Source organism: Conger conger, chromosome 9 (genome assembly GCF_963514075.1).
Source record: "Conger conger chromosome 9, fConCon1.1, whole genome shotgun sequence".
Classification (NCBI taxonomy): Eukaryota; Metazoa; Chordata; class Actinopteri; order Anguilliformes; family Congridae; genus Conger; species Conger conger.
In genome coordinates, this window is record NC_083768.1 from 54,443,905 (window position 1) to 54,459,934 (window position 16,030).

Sequence of the window (16,030 nt, forward strand, 5' to 3'; positions counted from 1 at the left end):
GGCGAGGTAGGGAGGGAAAGGTGCAGCCTGAAGAAATCAGTCTTCAGTCTGCACTTGAAAGTGGTCAGAGACGACTATTCCACCCCATTCCACCACCATGGGGCCAGAACGGAGAGCAATCATGACCGAGAAGTGCAGGTGTGGCGAGGGGGAGGTGCCAGGCGACCCAAAGTAGCGGAATGGAGCGGTCTTGTGGTGTATGCTTTACCATACTTTAAGAAGCAAAAACCATGAACAAAAAGCCATGAACATGTGTCCAGGTGTAAAATTACACCTGGACACATGTTCATGGCTTTACTACCAGTAATATATTGATTGTACCTGATGTGGTAGGTTGCTATGACCTTCTTATTCACTGTTTTGTACGTTGCTTGAATAAAAGCATCTGCTAAATAACATGTAATGTAATGTAATTTTAAACCATTTTTTAATTTTCATCTTATCAATGAAAACAGATAAGTCAAAAAGCCAGGTGCGGAGGAGTAATTACAGCCTGGTGATTCATAAGACTAGCATCTGCATGAGCTTGCAATTTGAACTCATAATTCACATGATGATGTGAATAGCACACTCATGGTATCCTAGAGACAATTATTGTTACTAGCAGTCCTGATTAATGTAGGTGTACAGCAAAAGCCATATAAACTCAGAAATACATTTTTAGTGTTAGTACACTCATTCTAAAAGGTATTGTGTACAACAAGAACAGAACAAAGAATTAAAAGTCATACTCTTCACTCTTCACTGGAAAAAGCAATGCATGAGTGCATATAAAATTTCACGCTGCATGTTTTTTCAGCGTCCTGGCACAGTGGAGGCCAGCTCAGTTGGCACAGTGAAGCGAGGCCCTGGCTGATTTAGGCATCGTCAATCATACAAGCCTAGAAAACCGAGCAGATTGGTCGAATGTGTAAAATCAAATCAAAATGTCACAACACGATTCACAGGAAATTTGGAACTAAACCCCCACAAGAGCAAGCTTAGGGCAACAGTGGCAAGGAAAACTCCCAGGTGACAGATAGGAAGAAACCTCTCTCAAATAGGAAAGAACCAGACTTGTGGGCTGGCTCAGGGTGCGGCTTTAATGACCAGCATGGCCAATCAGTCAATATTCACATCAATTAAATTAGCCGCAGCTAGGTGACAGTCCTGAAGTGGCGGCTCAGATGGTAGGGAGCAGGCAGGATTTCTGCAGAAACTAGTTGAACAGTTTCACTGCATATGGTAAAAAGTAAATTATAAGTGCTGTACAATTGATGCTTCTCATTCACCCATTCATACACACACTCACACACCAATGGCGATTGGCTGCCATGCAAGGCACCAACCAGCTCGTCAGAAGCTCAGGGACACTTCGACACACCCTGGGCGAGGGATCAAACTGGCAAGACTCCGACTGCCAGACACCTGCTCTTACCGCCTGAGCCAATGTCGCCCCATAATTTATATACATAAAATAAAGGGGATTATCATGGTTTTGCTTATTGGGGATTCAACGTGGCCAGATCGAGTTGCTGGTTGTTTCATTTTGCATAGTGAATATTCGGGAAATACAAAGTGTCTTGAGTGGAACATTGATTATGTCTCAACCAGACAATAAGCCACAATGCAGTTCCTTTGATGGAGAGAAAAATAACCAGCACTACCAGATGAGAAATATTAAATTGTATGTGCGTGTTAAAATAACGGTTTAAAAAAAAGTACATAGTCAAGCAAAAGACAAGAGGCTATGTAATATGCACTTGCAGAGTTGGCCTAAATTTGGGTGTGCAGAAAATTGTGTCCATCTGTAGGCAGTAGGCAGATGTTGTACAGCTAGCTCAGTAAGATATACTGTACCCCTGATGCAAAGATAACAAGACAATTAGCTAGCTAGCCAGCAAGAAACTCTAACCTCCAGCTAGTCATAGCCTACAAAATGTCTTCTAGTAACATTAAATAAAAAATATTGGAGTAGTAAAAACACACCATAGTTGACTAATTAATGAGATGGCTATTACTCGTAGCCTAACTATAGCCTAACGTTAGCGCACCTTGAGGTGTCCAGTTGCCTATGCTATAATAGAAGTTCCAGTACTGTCATAGTTATATACTGAATGCAGTAACTAACAGTGTGCCAAAACGGACAGAGAAAACGATCCCCAGACATACACTCAGTGAGCACTTTATTAGGTATTTATTATACAAATTTTTTAGACTTACTGGTCTTCTGCTGCTGTAGCCTATCCACTTAGAGGTTTGACACGTTGTGTATTCAGAAATGCACTTCTGCATACCACTGTTGTAATGCGTGGTTATTTGCGTTACTGTCCTCTTCACCTTCTTGTCTGGTTTGACTAGTCTGGCCCTTCTCCTCTGACCTCCCTCATTGACAATGCGTTTCCGCAGAACTGATGCTCACTGGATGTGTTTTTGTTTTTCACCCCATTCTCTGCAAACTCTAGAGATGAAGATCGTAGGAGATCAGCAGTTTCTGAGATATTCAAACCACCCTGTCTAGCACCAACAATCATTCCACGGTCAAGTCACCTGAATAACATTTCTTTCCCAGTCTCACATTTGGTCTGAAAAACAGCTGAACCTCTTGAACATGTCAGCATGCTTTTATGCATTCAGTTGCTGTCACAGATTGGCTGGCTAAACATTTGTATTAACAAGCTGGGGTACAGGTCTACCTAATAAAGTACTCGGTGAGTGTACATCTATATAAGTCTATATATGTTGCTAGAATGTTAATTATTAGTTTCTAGGAGGTTGCTAGACACTGCTGGATTCTGCTAGAGGGCAAAGGTTATTGTGCCATCACAGGGTTCCATGAGCCACACATCTAATTTGCATAGAAAATGTGCATTGGCTGAGCTGCAGAAAAGTCCGTTAAAGTGAGATCAGAGAGAGAAGGAAACTGTTCTCAAACAAATGCTCATAATTCATTAAGTAGAAGTCAACCCAAAGCAACTCAAACCAATGCAATGTGATTACATTTTGATTGATCTTTGACATTGAGATTACTGTCATGAATAAAATGATTCCAAGAGATGAAAAAACCGAACACATTTGAGTGTGTCTGAGCATTTTGAAATTTGTGGGCTATGGTTAAATATAGCATGAGGCGCTCCAACAAGCCCAGGCAAATGTGCTTTGCTTTTTTTCATGGACTCTGAAAATTGCATTTTATCCAAGTCACGCTCAATGGCACCTGTTTTCTGGAGGGGTGGCATCACAAGCTGATTGAGCATAATTTAATGCTTATCCAGTTACACTTGAATAAATAGGCATTTGGTCGATATTAAGGCACATTTTCTGTCTCTTATCTCCCACACACCTGATCTTTACATGACCTCATGGGCTAATTGATTATTCCATTAAAGCAGAAATGAATGGGGTGTTACCCTAAGCATAACCTTTAAAAGATCCTGGTGTACTTGTTAATGGTGATCATCAGAATTACTGATTCAATGCATGCATATATACTACATGGACAAAGTCATTTGCAGGCCTAATGGCTATTTACAGAAAAGGGTATCTATACATTTTGGCATATAGAGAGTTCTGTATGCATCCTAAGTGCACAGCTCTCTACCTGATTGAAACATATCTTTATATGTATTATTTTAGTTTTTTGCACCATTCTTTGCAAACTCTAGAGACTAGTGTGCATGAAAATCCCAGGAGATCAGACATTTCTGAGATACTCAAACCACCTTGTCTGCCACCAACAATCACTACATGGTCAAAGTCACTTAGATCAAATTTTTTCCCCATTCTGATGGTTGACATGAACATTAACTGAAGCTCCTGACCTGTATCTACTGGAATGTATGCATTGCACTGCTGCCACACAATTGGCTGATTAGATAATTGCATAAATAAGTAGGTGTAATAAAGTAAAGATTTCCGAATAAAGTGCTTGGTGAGTGTATACTGTATCTCCAAATATTGTGGTTCGGTTTCCTTTTCCTTTACGCCATCTTAAATCACAGACTGTGACAGAGACAGTTATGTGAAAAGGCCATTCACATTTTCCCATAGAGAAATTGTACTTTGATCTAGAAATCCATATATGGGCAACAATTTTGCTTTGTGTCACATCAGACTGACGCCATGAGTCTTTTCCTATATTTACTATTGAAGGATACTAATTGAAGTAGCCCAAATTATGAAAACAATGCAATTTATCATAATTTGTTTTTTACCATTACGTTTTTTTTTTGGCTTCATCATTTGTTATTATTATTAATAATAATAATAATAATCATAATCATAATCATAATAATAATAATAATTTGTTATTTAGCTGATGCTTTTATCTGAAGCAATTTATGGATGATTAAACAAAGCAGGGGGCAATCGCCCCTGGAGCAATGTGGGGGTTAGGGGCCTTGCTCAAGGGACAAACAGCTGTTTGGATCTTATCATGGCGACACCAGAGCTAGAACCACCAACCTTCCAGGTCCCAGGTATGTACCTTAGCCATTAGGCTACATGCTGCCTCTATAATTTATCTATAATTCCAAGTGATTTTATTTATAAAAACTGCATCCTATTATAGGACCATATGCAACAATAAAGTGTATTTATTTGGGGTGTGTCCAGAGAGTAATATGTACTGCAACCTACAATTAGTGGGTGTTCTAAAGAATCTTAGGTTTCTCTTCTCTCCATGGTGTACTGTATTATATTCCGTGTTCATCCAGAGTTTATCTTGAGCACAGCTCAAGCACAGCTTGAGCTTGAGCACGGTACTTCGGCCCGGTAGATGGTAGGGCGGTCTGTAGTGTAGTGGTTAAGCTATATGACTGGGACCCACAAGCTTGGTGGTTCGATTCCCGGTGTAGCCACAAGATCCGCACAGCCGTTGGGCCCTTGAGCAAGGCGCTTAACCCTGCATTGCTTCAGGGGAGGATTGTCTCCTGCTTAATGTAATCAACTGTATGTCGCTCTGGATAAGAGTGTCTGCCAAATGCCATTAATGTAATGTAATGTAATGTAATGATTTGTTTTAAAAAGATGAGGAATATAGATGAACTGGCTCAAGTGATGGAACTACTGGAATAAAACCTAGATATAACACACAGGTCACATTTATATTAAAGGGATAGTTAAATTTCAGCTTTTTTTATCCAGTAGTGTGCAAAAATGTGGGCACCCCTGGTCAAAAAGGCCTTTTACAATTATAAATGCTTCCTGTAGCCAGCCATGAGTCTCTAAAATTTCCTTTGGGATGAATAAAGTATCTATCTATCTAAGTATCTATCTATCTTTTAATTCTTGTTTTTGGATTTTCGACAATTCTTCCTTGCGCGACACCTCTCACTCAGAAATATTCTTCGGCCTCCTTGCATGTATGGCATGCTTGACATATCTCCACAAAACTTTCTAGAATATTCAAGTCTGTGGACTGTGGTGGCCATTCCAAAACCTTAATTCGTCTTTCCTGGAGATACTTCATGGCTGATTTCGAGGTATGCTTTGGATCATTGTCTTGCTGACCCAACCTCTCTTCAGCTTCAATGTCTGGATTGACCTTTGAACATTAGCCTCTATACTTTCTTGATATATTAACTCGCACAATATGTCCTGTGCACCCACCTGCCACACAACCGCAAAGCATAATGGATGCTTAACAGTTGGCACGGTGTTCTTCTCTATAAAGGCTACACCATTTTTTTTCTCCAAACATACCTTCTTTGGTGCTGGCCAAAAAGTTTTGGTTTGACCAGTCCAAAGCACTTTTTGTGTTGAGGTTGTTCTTTCTGGCAACTCTGCCATGTAGGTCTTTGTGGTTTAAAGTATGATGTATTGTTGTCCTGTACAGAGCTAGACCTGTGTTTGCGACTCCGTTTTGCAAATCTTTTGCAGTGATGTGTGGGTTCTTTTGAGCATTTCTCACCAGGCCTTGGCCCATTCTGAAATCTTTCTTGGTCTTTCAGACATTGCCTGGACTTCAACTGTTCCATTTATCTTCCATTTTCTAATAATGTTTCTGAGAGTGGAAATAGGTCGATTTTGTAGCCTTCTCCTTCTTGGTGAAAATGAAATCCTTGGACAACTGTTTAGAGGAACCCATGTTTGTTAACATCAGACAGAACAGCCACTGCAGTTGGATACTTTAGAATAAAAAGTTACTTCAGAATAAAAAGTTCAGCCCTGGAATTATACTCACCTGACTCACTGAAGCCCTAACAAGTAAATCACCTGGGTCTGGGCCTTAGTAATCATTTTCTTTACAAGTAACAAAGAAGAATCCCATTTCCTTTTTTATAATTTATACACAGTAAAAAATATATATTTCAGGGTTAATATGTTTTCAATTGGGCAAGACATTTTTTGTGTAGGATGAAGGATATTTTAGATACAGAAATTTCTGACAGCTCCAGATCTCTAAAAAAGCCTTCGTGAAATATTACTAAAAGATTTACAAATCAGTAATAAAGGTGTATGTTGTTAATTAATCTAAAGCATGCAGTATTTGCTGCATACTAGCATTAGGAATACATACAAACTTTTCAGGCATAGTACTTTGTGAAAAGTGAGAACACTCCTGACATCCTGTCCTCACACAGAGTCTATGGTGTGGAGACTCACAGCGACTCGGTGGCCACCACCCTCTCAGCGAGGCCGTAGAGTGTGCTGCTGGCGGTCAGCACCACCAGCTGGCTGAGGTGGGGGCTGGGAACCTTCTCCTTCCGGTCCTCCAAGGGCCCGTGAATGCCTGCGTTCTCCACCCCCGCCTCCTGAAACGACAAAATGGCGGCAGGACCTGAGGATGCTGTCGGGTTAACCCAGATCCATCACCAGCAACAGGCTTTTCTTACTGTCAGCCCTTGAGGCAGTCTATGGTGTCTTTGGATAAAAATAAACTGAATGTACAAAATGTACAGGTAATTACAGAGCATTTTTCCAGAAGGAAGTCATAACTAATTTTGGTGTAAGTGCCGTCTGCAACCCTAAATGTTAAATTGAAAAAAATATTGCTCCACTGCTGTGACAGTTCTTTAATGTAAGCTTGTTGAAAGCTCTTGTTACAAGAAAAAGCACAACCAAGGGCAGGAAACTGGGATGATAAAAATAAGTTACCTCTGTTGTACAGTGTAGTCATAATTGCTAGCTTAATATGAGGGCTGAGGGCTAAATGCATGCAACTAGTAGAATAAAAAAATAAAAATACAACTATTGTTAGTATTTTTTTAAACAGACACACTCACACACACACACACACACACACACACACGTCAACATTAAATCAAACCAGCTATGAAATGTTCATTTCTGGTTAATTTTAAGCTACTGATACCTAACTATCTTGTTAGTTACTAGTAGCTAGCGATACAACTGTACAAAGCTATAATTAAGCTAGTCAACTAAAATAAATATATTTTTGTATAGCAACCAATGTGTTACTTACCTAGCTGTCTATACTTTAGGCTTTTGTTGCTCTGCTGCTCTAGGATCTGATTTCACAAAATATCTAAGACACATTATGTCTGACCCTGGATAAATGGGTAACATACTTTACATCACAAAAAACTTGTTGGGATAGCTAGCTCTATGCTTGTATGCTTAGCTAGCTAGTCTATATTGGCTTGGTGGTAAAGTAACCTTACCATTACTAGCTAATTGCATTAGCTAGCTGGCTATGTAACGTTAAATAGGGCAATTTAGTTATAATGGCAACTTCTAGCTAGCTATGTTATTAAGTCCTGTAAAGCATATACATTAAACCAACAACAGCAGACTAGTAGTCACCGCCAATCTTACAAAAATGACATTGCCTTAATGTAACAGAGTTGCAGCTATCAACAGCTAGCACATGCCAGGCATGAGGCATGACATCTTCTCTGTTCATTCTCTTTCACTGCCCGCCACTACATTCATTACATGGATAGCTATCATAGCTAGCAATTTAGGCAGAGCTAGCCAGTAACTGTCTTCGACCATGCTGTAACGTTAGCTAGTTTGAACGGTAGAGTTAGCCAACATTTGTTAATTTGATCATGAACACCACTATGAACCAACATATGCCACCAATGCACACCCCGACCCAATTTTTTCATTTTCATTTAAAAATGTAACTTTTGAATGCAATTCACTTATGATTATCTGCTTATATAAGTACACATATCATATACTGAAATATTAAGAGTTCATAGACGTTAAAAACATTTTTAATCATGAATAAACTGGTTTAAGCAGGTGGGTTTAATGTTACGGCTGATTGGTGTATGTAACACACTATATTTATTGATCATATTTTTAACTGATCATATATTTACATCAGTGGTCACTTTATCTTGCATTCCAAACAAGCAGATATTTTGAGGATAACTTTGTCATATTAAAAGGTGCCAATTTCAGAAGCTGCAGCAACTGCAACTGACACTGTGGAAATAATTGCTGTCACACACACACACACACACAGACTAACCATGTGGAAATATCTGAATGTGTTTCTAAGCCGATCTGCTTTCGGCATCTAGCATGTGTTGTCGTTAGTATCATAATATTTACATGGTCTTCGGTAGCAAGTTATAGAAAGTAAACAGCATGCATCTTTCTCTTTTTGTGCTTGCTTAGTGACCTGGCTAACTAGTTGGTTTAAAACAAACTTTTAAAAATCCACTTGCAATGGCACAAGCCAAACAGTAGCTCAAAGTTGAGCAAAATCAGCCATCGCAATGCTTCCGGACAATTACCGTAACTTCAACTATTTAATTTTCGACTCGGTCCGGAAAAGATATGTGGTTTGAGGCTTGTTGGCTACTTCATTGAAGCTCTTGCTGCTGTGACGTTTATGTGTAAGGGCCATTATGTAGTTGATAGGTAACAGTCTTAAACTACTTATGGTTCTCTGTTCTTTTTAAATGGTCAAAAATTCGAATTATATTAGTCATCAATAGTTCAAGTTATTATGGCAAAATTAGCGGAGTTTATTCAGAACGCAAGTGGAATATTGTAAAATGCTGATTTTGAAATGGTTTACTTTCTGATAACACAAGATATCATTGGTCAGGGCAACCACTGTTTATATAGATATGATTACATTACCTTCCGGTAAAAAAAGATCATTTGGTTGCTGATTCAAAGAGAATATTTGATTGAATCCTCAGCAGCCTGGCCAGTGGTACATGTTGTTTGAAGTAGACCACCATAGTTACAGTACCCATAGCAGGTATTAACGCATTGTGCGTTGGAAGCCTTCTCAGTGCATAGATCAAGATAATGTTCTCAGTGCTTCTGTGAATTTCCTGTTTGTTTCGGCTTTTGCCAATCATTATCTCTTCTTCAAAACAAAGTTTTTGGGTTGAATATACATACTGGTTGGAGTATAGAACGATCAGTGAATAGTTTTTAACTCCATCACAAGCTCAGCTATGTCTGTTATTTCCATGATTTTCTTATCTTACAGGAAATGTTCCACCTGTTCTTTTGCCCACACCATATTGTAGGAAGGTTTTCCTTTTCTACACAAAGCAAGCCATCTTTTCTTTGCGTCATCTGCTGTTCAGTTTGTCAAGCTAATTTTGTGTGTGATGCCATTATAAATTCCAGATTGTTCTCCACTGGTGTTGAAATATGCAGTGGTGATGCAGTACCTCATTGACCATCACACCACAATTTCTTTATTTTATTATAATTGAGGAAGTATATTCTTATTTACTACAGTGGTGTGAAAAAGTGTTTGCCCCCTTCCTGATTTCTTATTTTTTTGCATGTTTGTCACACTTAAATGTTTCAGATCATCAAACAAATTTAAATATTAGTCAAAGACAACACAAGTAAACACAAAATGCCGTTTTTAAATAAAGGTTTTTATTATTAAGGGAGGCACGGATGGTGCAGTGGGTAGCACTGCCGCCTCACAGCAAGGAGGTCCTGGGTTCGAATCCCCGTCGGCCGGGGCCTCTCTGTGCGGAGTTTGCATGTTCTCCCCGTGTCTGCGTGGGTTTCCTCCGGGTAATCCGGTTTCCTCCCACAGTCCAAAGACATGCAGGTTAGGCCGATTGGAGAGTCTAAATTGCCCATAGGTATGAGTGTGTGAGTGAATGGTGTGTGTGCCCTGCGATGGACTGGCGACCTGTCCAGGGTGTATTCCTGCCTTTCGCCCAATGTATGCTGGGTTAGGCTCCAGCCCCCCTGCAACCCTGATCAGGATAAGCGGGTTCAGATAATGGATGGATGGATGGATTATTAAGGGAGAAAAAAAATCCAAACCTACATGGCCCTGTGTGAAAAAGCCCCCTAAACCTAATAAGCGGTTGGGCCACCCTTAGCAGCAACAACTGCAATCAAGCGTTTGCGATAACTTGCAATGAGTCTCTTACAGCGCTGTGGAGGAATTTTGGCCCACTCATCTTTGCAGAATTGTTCTAATTCAGCCACATTGGAGGGTTTTTGAGCATGAACCGCCTTTTTAAGGTCATGCCACAGCATCTCAATAGGATTCAGGTCAGGACTTTGACTTTGACTAGGCCACTCCAAAGTCTTCATTTTGTTTTTCTTCAGCCATTCAGATGTGGACTTGCTGGTGGGTTTTGGATCATTGTCCTGCTGCAGAACCCAAGTTTGTTTCAGCTTGAGGTCACAAACAGATGGCCGGACATTCTCCTTCAGGATTTTTTGGTAGACAGCAGAATTCATGGTTCCATTTATCACAGCAAGTCTTCCAGGTCCTGAAGCAGCAAAACAGCCCCAGACCATCACACTACCACCACCATATTTTACTGTTGGTATGATGTTCTTTTTCTGAAATGCGGTGTTACTTTTACGCCAGATGTAATGGGACACACACCTTCCAAAAAGTTCAACTTTTGTCTCGTCAGACCACAGAGTATTTTCCCAAAAGTATTGGGGAACATCAATATGTTTTCTGGCAAAATTGAGACGAGCCTTAATGTTCTTTTTGCTCAGCAGTGGTTTTCGTCTTGGAACTCTGCCATGCAGGCCATTTTTGCCCAGTCTCTTTCTTATGGTGGAGTCATGAACACTGACCTTAACTGAGGCAAGTGAGGCCTGCTCTTCTTTGAATGTTGTTGTGGGGTCTTTTGTGACCTCTTGGATGAGTCGTTGCTGCGCTCTTGGGGTAATTTTGGTCGGCCGGCTGGGTGTGGCTAGAGAAATTGAACTCAGGTTTGATAAACCACAGTTATGTTTTAACAGGGGGGGCAATCACTTTTTCACACAGGGCCATGTAGGTTTGATAATAAAAACCTTCATTTAAAAACGGCATTTTGTGTTTACTTGTGTTGTCTTTGACTAATATTTAAATTTGTTTGATGATCTGAAACATTTAAGTGTGACAAACATGCAAAAAAATAAGAAACCACTGTATACTTGTGTCTGTATCCATTTCCTGGCACCTTGTAATGTGGATGTGTAAAGCATGCCTTATTGTTTTGAACCATTTTATGGGTGTCTCCTCCTGCATAAGTGTAAAAGGGGGGCATTTAATTTCTGTTATTATGTAATTGGGACCAGTCTTAGTACATCAGCCATTAATGCATTGGTATGTGTGACAGCAATAGAGCGGCAATAGGGCAAATGTTTATGCGCTGTGGTTGGGCAAACAGGCTTTCTGGATGTGATTTTTGGAAAATTAGCTTGGAAGATGGAAATCCTGTGTGATTACCGTAAATTCGATTTGAAGCTGGGCCTCGGATAATAGCCGGGGGCGTGGTCGATTCAGACAAATAAAGGCTGGCCCCCAAATACAAGCTGGGGTAATATTGCCTACCAGTAGGGCTATCAGTCCATGAGCACTAGAAGACATTGTTTCGATTTAACTATATTGTTGGATGGTTTAATACTGTTGCCAAAGAGAAGTCGTTGTCCTACACCATGGGTCTCCAACACGTTGCTCTCAAGCTACCAGTCGCTTGCCGCCCCCTTCTGAGTAGCTTGCCAAAGGCTGAAGCAGAATACATTTAAACACAATTGTTGCCGCGAGGCATTCCAGCCTACGCATTTAATAAAAAGTAAATCAGGCAAAATAAAAAATTAGCTCAATTTAGGGTACTTGGCTACGCAATAAGGTTTCCATGTATTTACAGCACAGCGCACGTTCAATGAATGAATGAAAGCGGCTGTCTTGGCTCGCAATAAACAGACGGGTGGAAATCCCGACACTCTTTCAACTACATTTTAACAGTGAACCATCAAATACCCCCCAGATTTCAGTGCCCATCAGTCCCAACATTTAGTAATAGAATCAAACAGTCCAAGAGTCAATTAAATCCCAAACCAAAGCAAAGAAATTTTGATAGCCTACCGGTATGCTGCTCCAAATGAAACGTATGTCTCACAATAAAACACAAGATCCTTAAGAATACAATTCTACAACAGAAGCCTAATAAGAAATAAAAGCCTGCCTCGAATACAAGCCTGCCCCAAATAAAGGCCTGTGCTTTGTGCAGCCTAAGTAAATAAAAGACCCCGGCCACAATTTGAGGATTTCCGGTATGCTCGGTAAGCTTAGCATTCCATTATAGTAACACAGAAATTCAGTTTTTAAATAATACAAATTAAAAAAATTCTAAAAAGTCTAGAGAGAAAAAAAAACAAGACAATTTAAACTAAAAAAAAGTTCTAACTGATTACTGAAAGCATAAACCACAGCCATGTTCTTTTACTGCAGTGCGCGGTGATTTAGATGCATAAATATTGTGATAATTCTACTTTCACGTTTCATAACTTGTATTGTATTTACATATCGTTAACATACAACAAAGCATTTTTTTTTTTTTAACATTACAGTCGCCATAAAATCAGGAGGAGAGAAATGCATTTCTTGTTTTGCTGTTAACCGTCTACATTTGGCATTGTATCCACTCAGCAAATGCCTTTACCTAGAGAGAGGTATACAGCGACATTCTTTTGGCTTACAACCAATTTTTATCGAAGGATATTTACTGAAGCGATTCGGATTTGTACCTTGCGCAAGGCAGTGCCCCACCTGAACCCACGGCCTAGTAGCTGTAAGCCCAGTCCTCTTAGCATTATGCTACATGTAACATAACCTAACCAGCAGAAAATACATAAATTAATAAATAATAAATATAAAACACACACAGCTGTCATAAAAAGAATGAGTTCAGGGAGTCCACACATACTCAATTCATTGTCCTAACCGTATCCTCTCCTTCCATTCAATGTGTCGAATGCACATTCCATTTAATTTAAAATCAAAGGACGAAGAATTGTAACCCTTTCAATGTTACATAAAATGATGCATGCTGAGCAAGATTAGAGAGTGACTTTGAAAAGCCCAAAGTAACCTCTATCTACTGAAATTAATTCATGATAATCACGCAAAACACACACACACACACACACACACACATACATCTGCAGCCCTTCTCACTCCCATATCCGCATTTCTCCAAACAAACTGATTTGCTCTCATAGGGAACACATCTAAATGGACTGAACAATACAATATGAGCTGCATTTAAAAACACAACATTTTAATAAGATCAAATCTGCCACTTCTTGTCTAGTCGAGACAAGTTAACATCCGGGTACACAGAGGTGTGCACAAATTTGAGCACCCAAAAGGCTTTTTTGACCAGGGGTCAAATTTAATATGTAAGTGAACAGAAGCGAACCTGACCTCTAAATGGTGCAACGTTAAACCTGACACATTTCTTTCCATTTTAAAGCACGTTTACTGAATAAAAAAAGGAAAAAGGTCCTGTGCAAAAGTTTGGGAGCCCTGTCATTTAGTACTTTGTAACTCCTCCTCGGACAACTATAACAGCTTGTAGTTTTTCAATTCTCACTTCTGGAATTTTCCCCCATTCTTCCTGGTAGAACACCTCTAGCTCAAAAATATTATTTGGCCCCCTTGCATGTACGGCAGATTTTTAATAATATTCAAATCTGGGGACTGGTGGCCATTCCAAAACATTCATCCATCTTTCCTGAAGGTACTTCATGGTTGATTTCAAGGTATGCTTTGGATCAGTGTCTTGCTGGAATACCCAACCTTGCTTCAACTTCAATGTCTGGACTGACCTTTGAACATTAGCCTCTAAATTTTCTTGATATTTGGTGGAATCCATTCCTCCTTCCACTCGCACAATATGTCCTGTGTCCCCAGCTGCTTCATAGTTGGTAAGGTGTTCTTCTCTACAAAGGCTTTAAACATACCTTCTTTGGTGGTGGCCAAAAATTTCAATTTTGGTTTCGCCAGTCCAAAGCACATTGTTCCAAAAGGCTTCAGGCTTCTCAATGTTTTCTTTTGCATAGTTCAGATGCTTAATTCTGTGTCGCAGTTGTTCTTTCTGGCAAATCTGCCATGTAGGTCTTTGTTGTTTAAAGTATGTTGTATTGTTGTTCTGTGAACAGCTAGACCTGTGTTTGCCTGTTTTTTGCAGCTCTTTTGCAGTGATGTGTGGGTTCTTAGCATTTCTTACCAGATTTCAGGCTATTCTATTCAAAATCTTTCTTGGTCTTCCAGACCTTGCCTTGAATTGTTCCATTTATTTTCCATTTTCTAATAATGTTTCTGACGGTGGAAATAGGAAGTTTGAAACAGTTTTTGTAACCGTCTCCTTCTTGGTGGAAATTAACCATCTTCATTCTGAAATTGAAAATTGTTTAGAGGAACCCATGGTTGGTTATTAACACCAGACAGAACAGCCACTGCAGTTGGATACTTTAGAAGGCATGGAGTTAATTCAGAATAAAAAGTTCAGACCTGGAATTATACTCACCTGACTCATTGAAGCCCTAACAAAAATCACCTGGATCTGGGCCTGAGTAATAATCTTTTTATTAACAGAATTATCCAAAAGGGTTACCAAATGTTTACACAGGGCCCTTTTCCTTTTTTTAAAATAATTTATAAACAGTAAAAAATGAAAATAAATTATTTTAAAGATTGCAGACTACAGATTTTGCAGAGAAATCTAATGTTTAACCATTTAAAGTTCAGGTTTGCTTTCGCTCACATACAGATTAATTGTAACAGACATTTAAACCAGGTTTGCGAAAGTTTTTGCACCCCAATGTATGACAATATATTACCCATATCAAGCAGCACTTAAATGGTAAATGGTTGGCATTTCATATAGCGCCTTTATCCAAAGCGCTGTACAATTGATGCTTCTCATTCACCCATTCACACACCAACGGCCATTGGCTGCCATGCAAGGTGCCAACCAGCTCGTCAGGAGCATTTGGGGGTTAGGTGCCTTGCTGAAGAACACTTCGACACACCCAGGGTGGGATTCGAACCGGCAACCCTCAGACTGCCAGACGACTGCTCTTACCACCTGAGCCATTGTCGCCCCACTTACTCATAATGGAAAAAAAGTGAGTCAGTTGAAGCTCACCTCAGCAAAAATGCCCCCAAATCAGATGCTTTTAATTGGCACTTACAGCGCCCTCAAAACTGAATAGCGTCATTACAGTGTAATCCCACCATTGTGTTTACGTGGCTATGGCACTATTGGCAGGGTGACGGTGGAGATGTGCAAACCACTCATGTGCACAGTCAGGCCGTGTCTGCGAGGGTATTTTGCACGGAAAGCGAGTGCTTTATGCCTCTGCCCTTTGCATTGTTCCTTGATGAACCCACTTTGTCTAATCATTACAATGTGAGGGAGAAAGAGACAGAAATAGCTATGTGGCCCACTATGGGACTTTGCCATTTCACAATAACAATAACCGACTGAGTCTGGACATAAAAGGAGGGTGGGGGGTTGTGAGGCTACATAACAAGCTGGCACTAGGTTCCGACTGTGAATCAATGCCCCCCCACCCACCCACTGTCACTCCTCGTACGTTCACTCTCACCAACGTTTAGCCCCTTTTTTCAATCGGTCTTTGTTCCCCTCCTGGCTGACCACAGTCATATAATGTTGCCATGTCAAAAATTTACTCATCATCTCCGTGCCTCTGCCATGTCTTGCCCTTGTAATGTAGACAGCACAAAGCCCTTGGGCAAAGAAAAAACAGACGGCCCCATCTGACTGCCACTACCGTTTAGTGTGGAATTCAATGATTACCTCAAACCTGCCAAACAGGTGGC

The 16,030-nt window shown here is 40.1% G+C and overlaps 1 protein-coding gene across 2 annotated transcripts in view; it reads right to left on the reverse strand.

Moving 5' to 3' along the window:
* The window catches only part of vps50 (VPS50 EARP/GARPII complex subunit), a 206,288-nt gene that overhangs the window by 16,359 nt on the left and 173,899 nt on the right, over positions 1-16,030 (reverse strand). For both annotated transcript variants that reach the window (XM_061254761.1, XM_061254762.1), the window contains exon 23: positions 6,586-6,734. In XM_061254761.1, the coding sequence (XP_061110745.1) occupies positions 6,586-6,734 (149 nt within the window). The remainder of the gene's footprint in view (positions 1-6,585; positions 6,735-16,030) is intronic.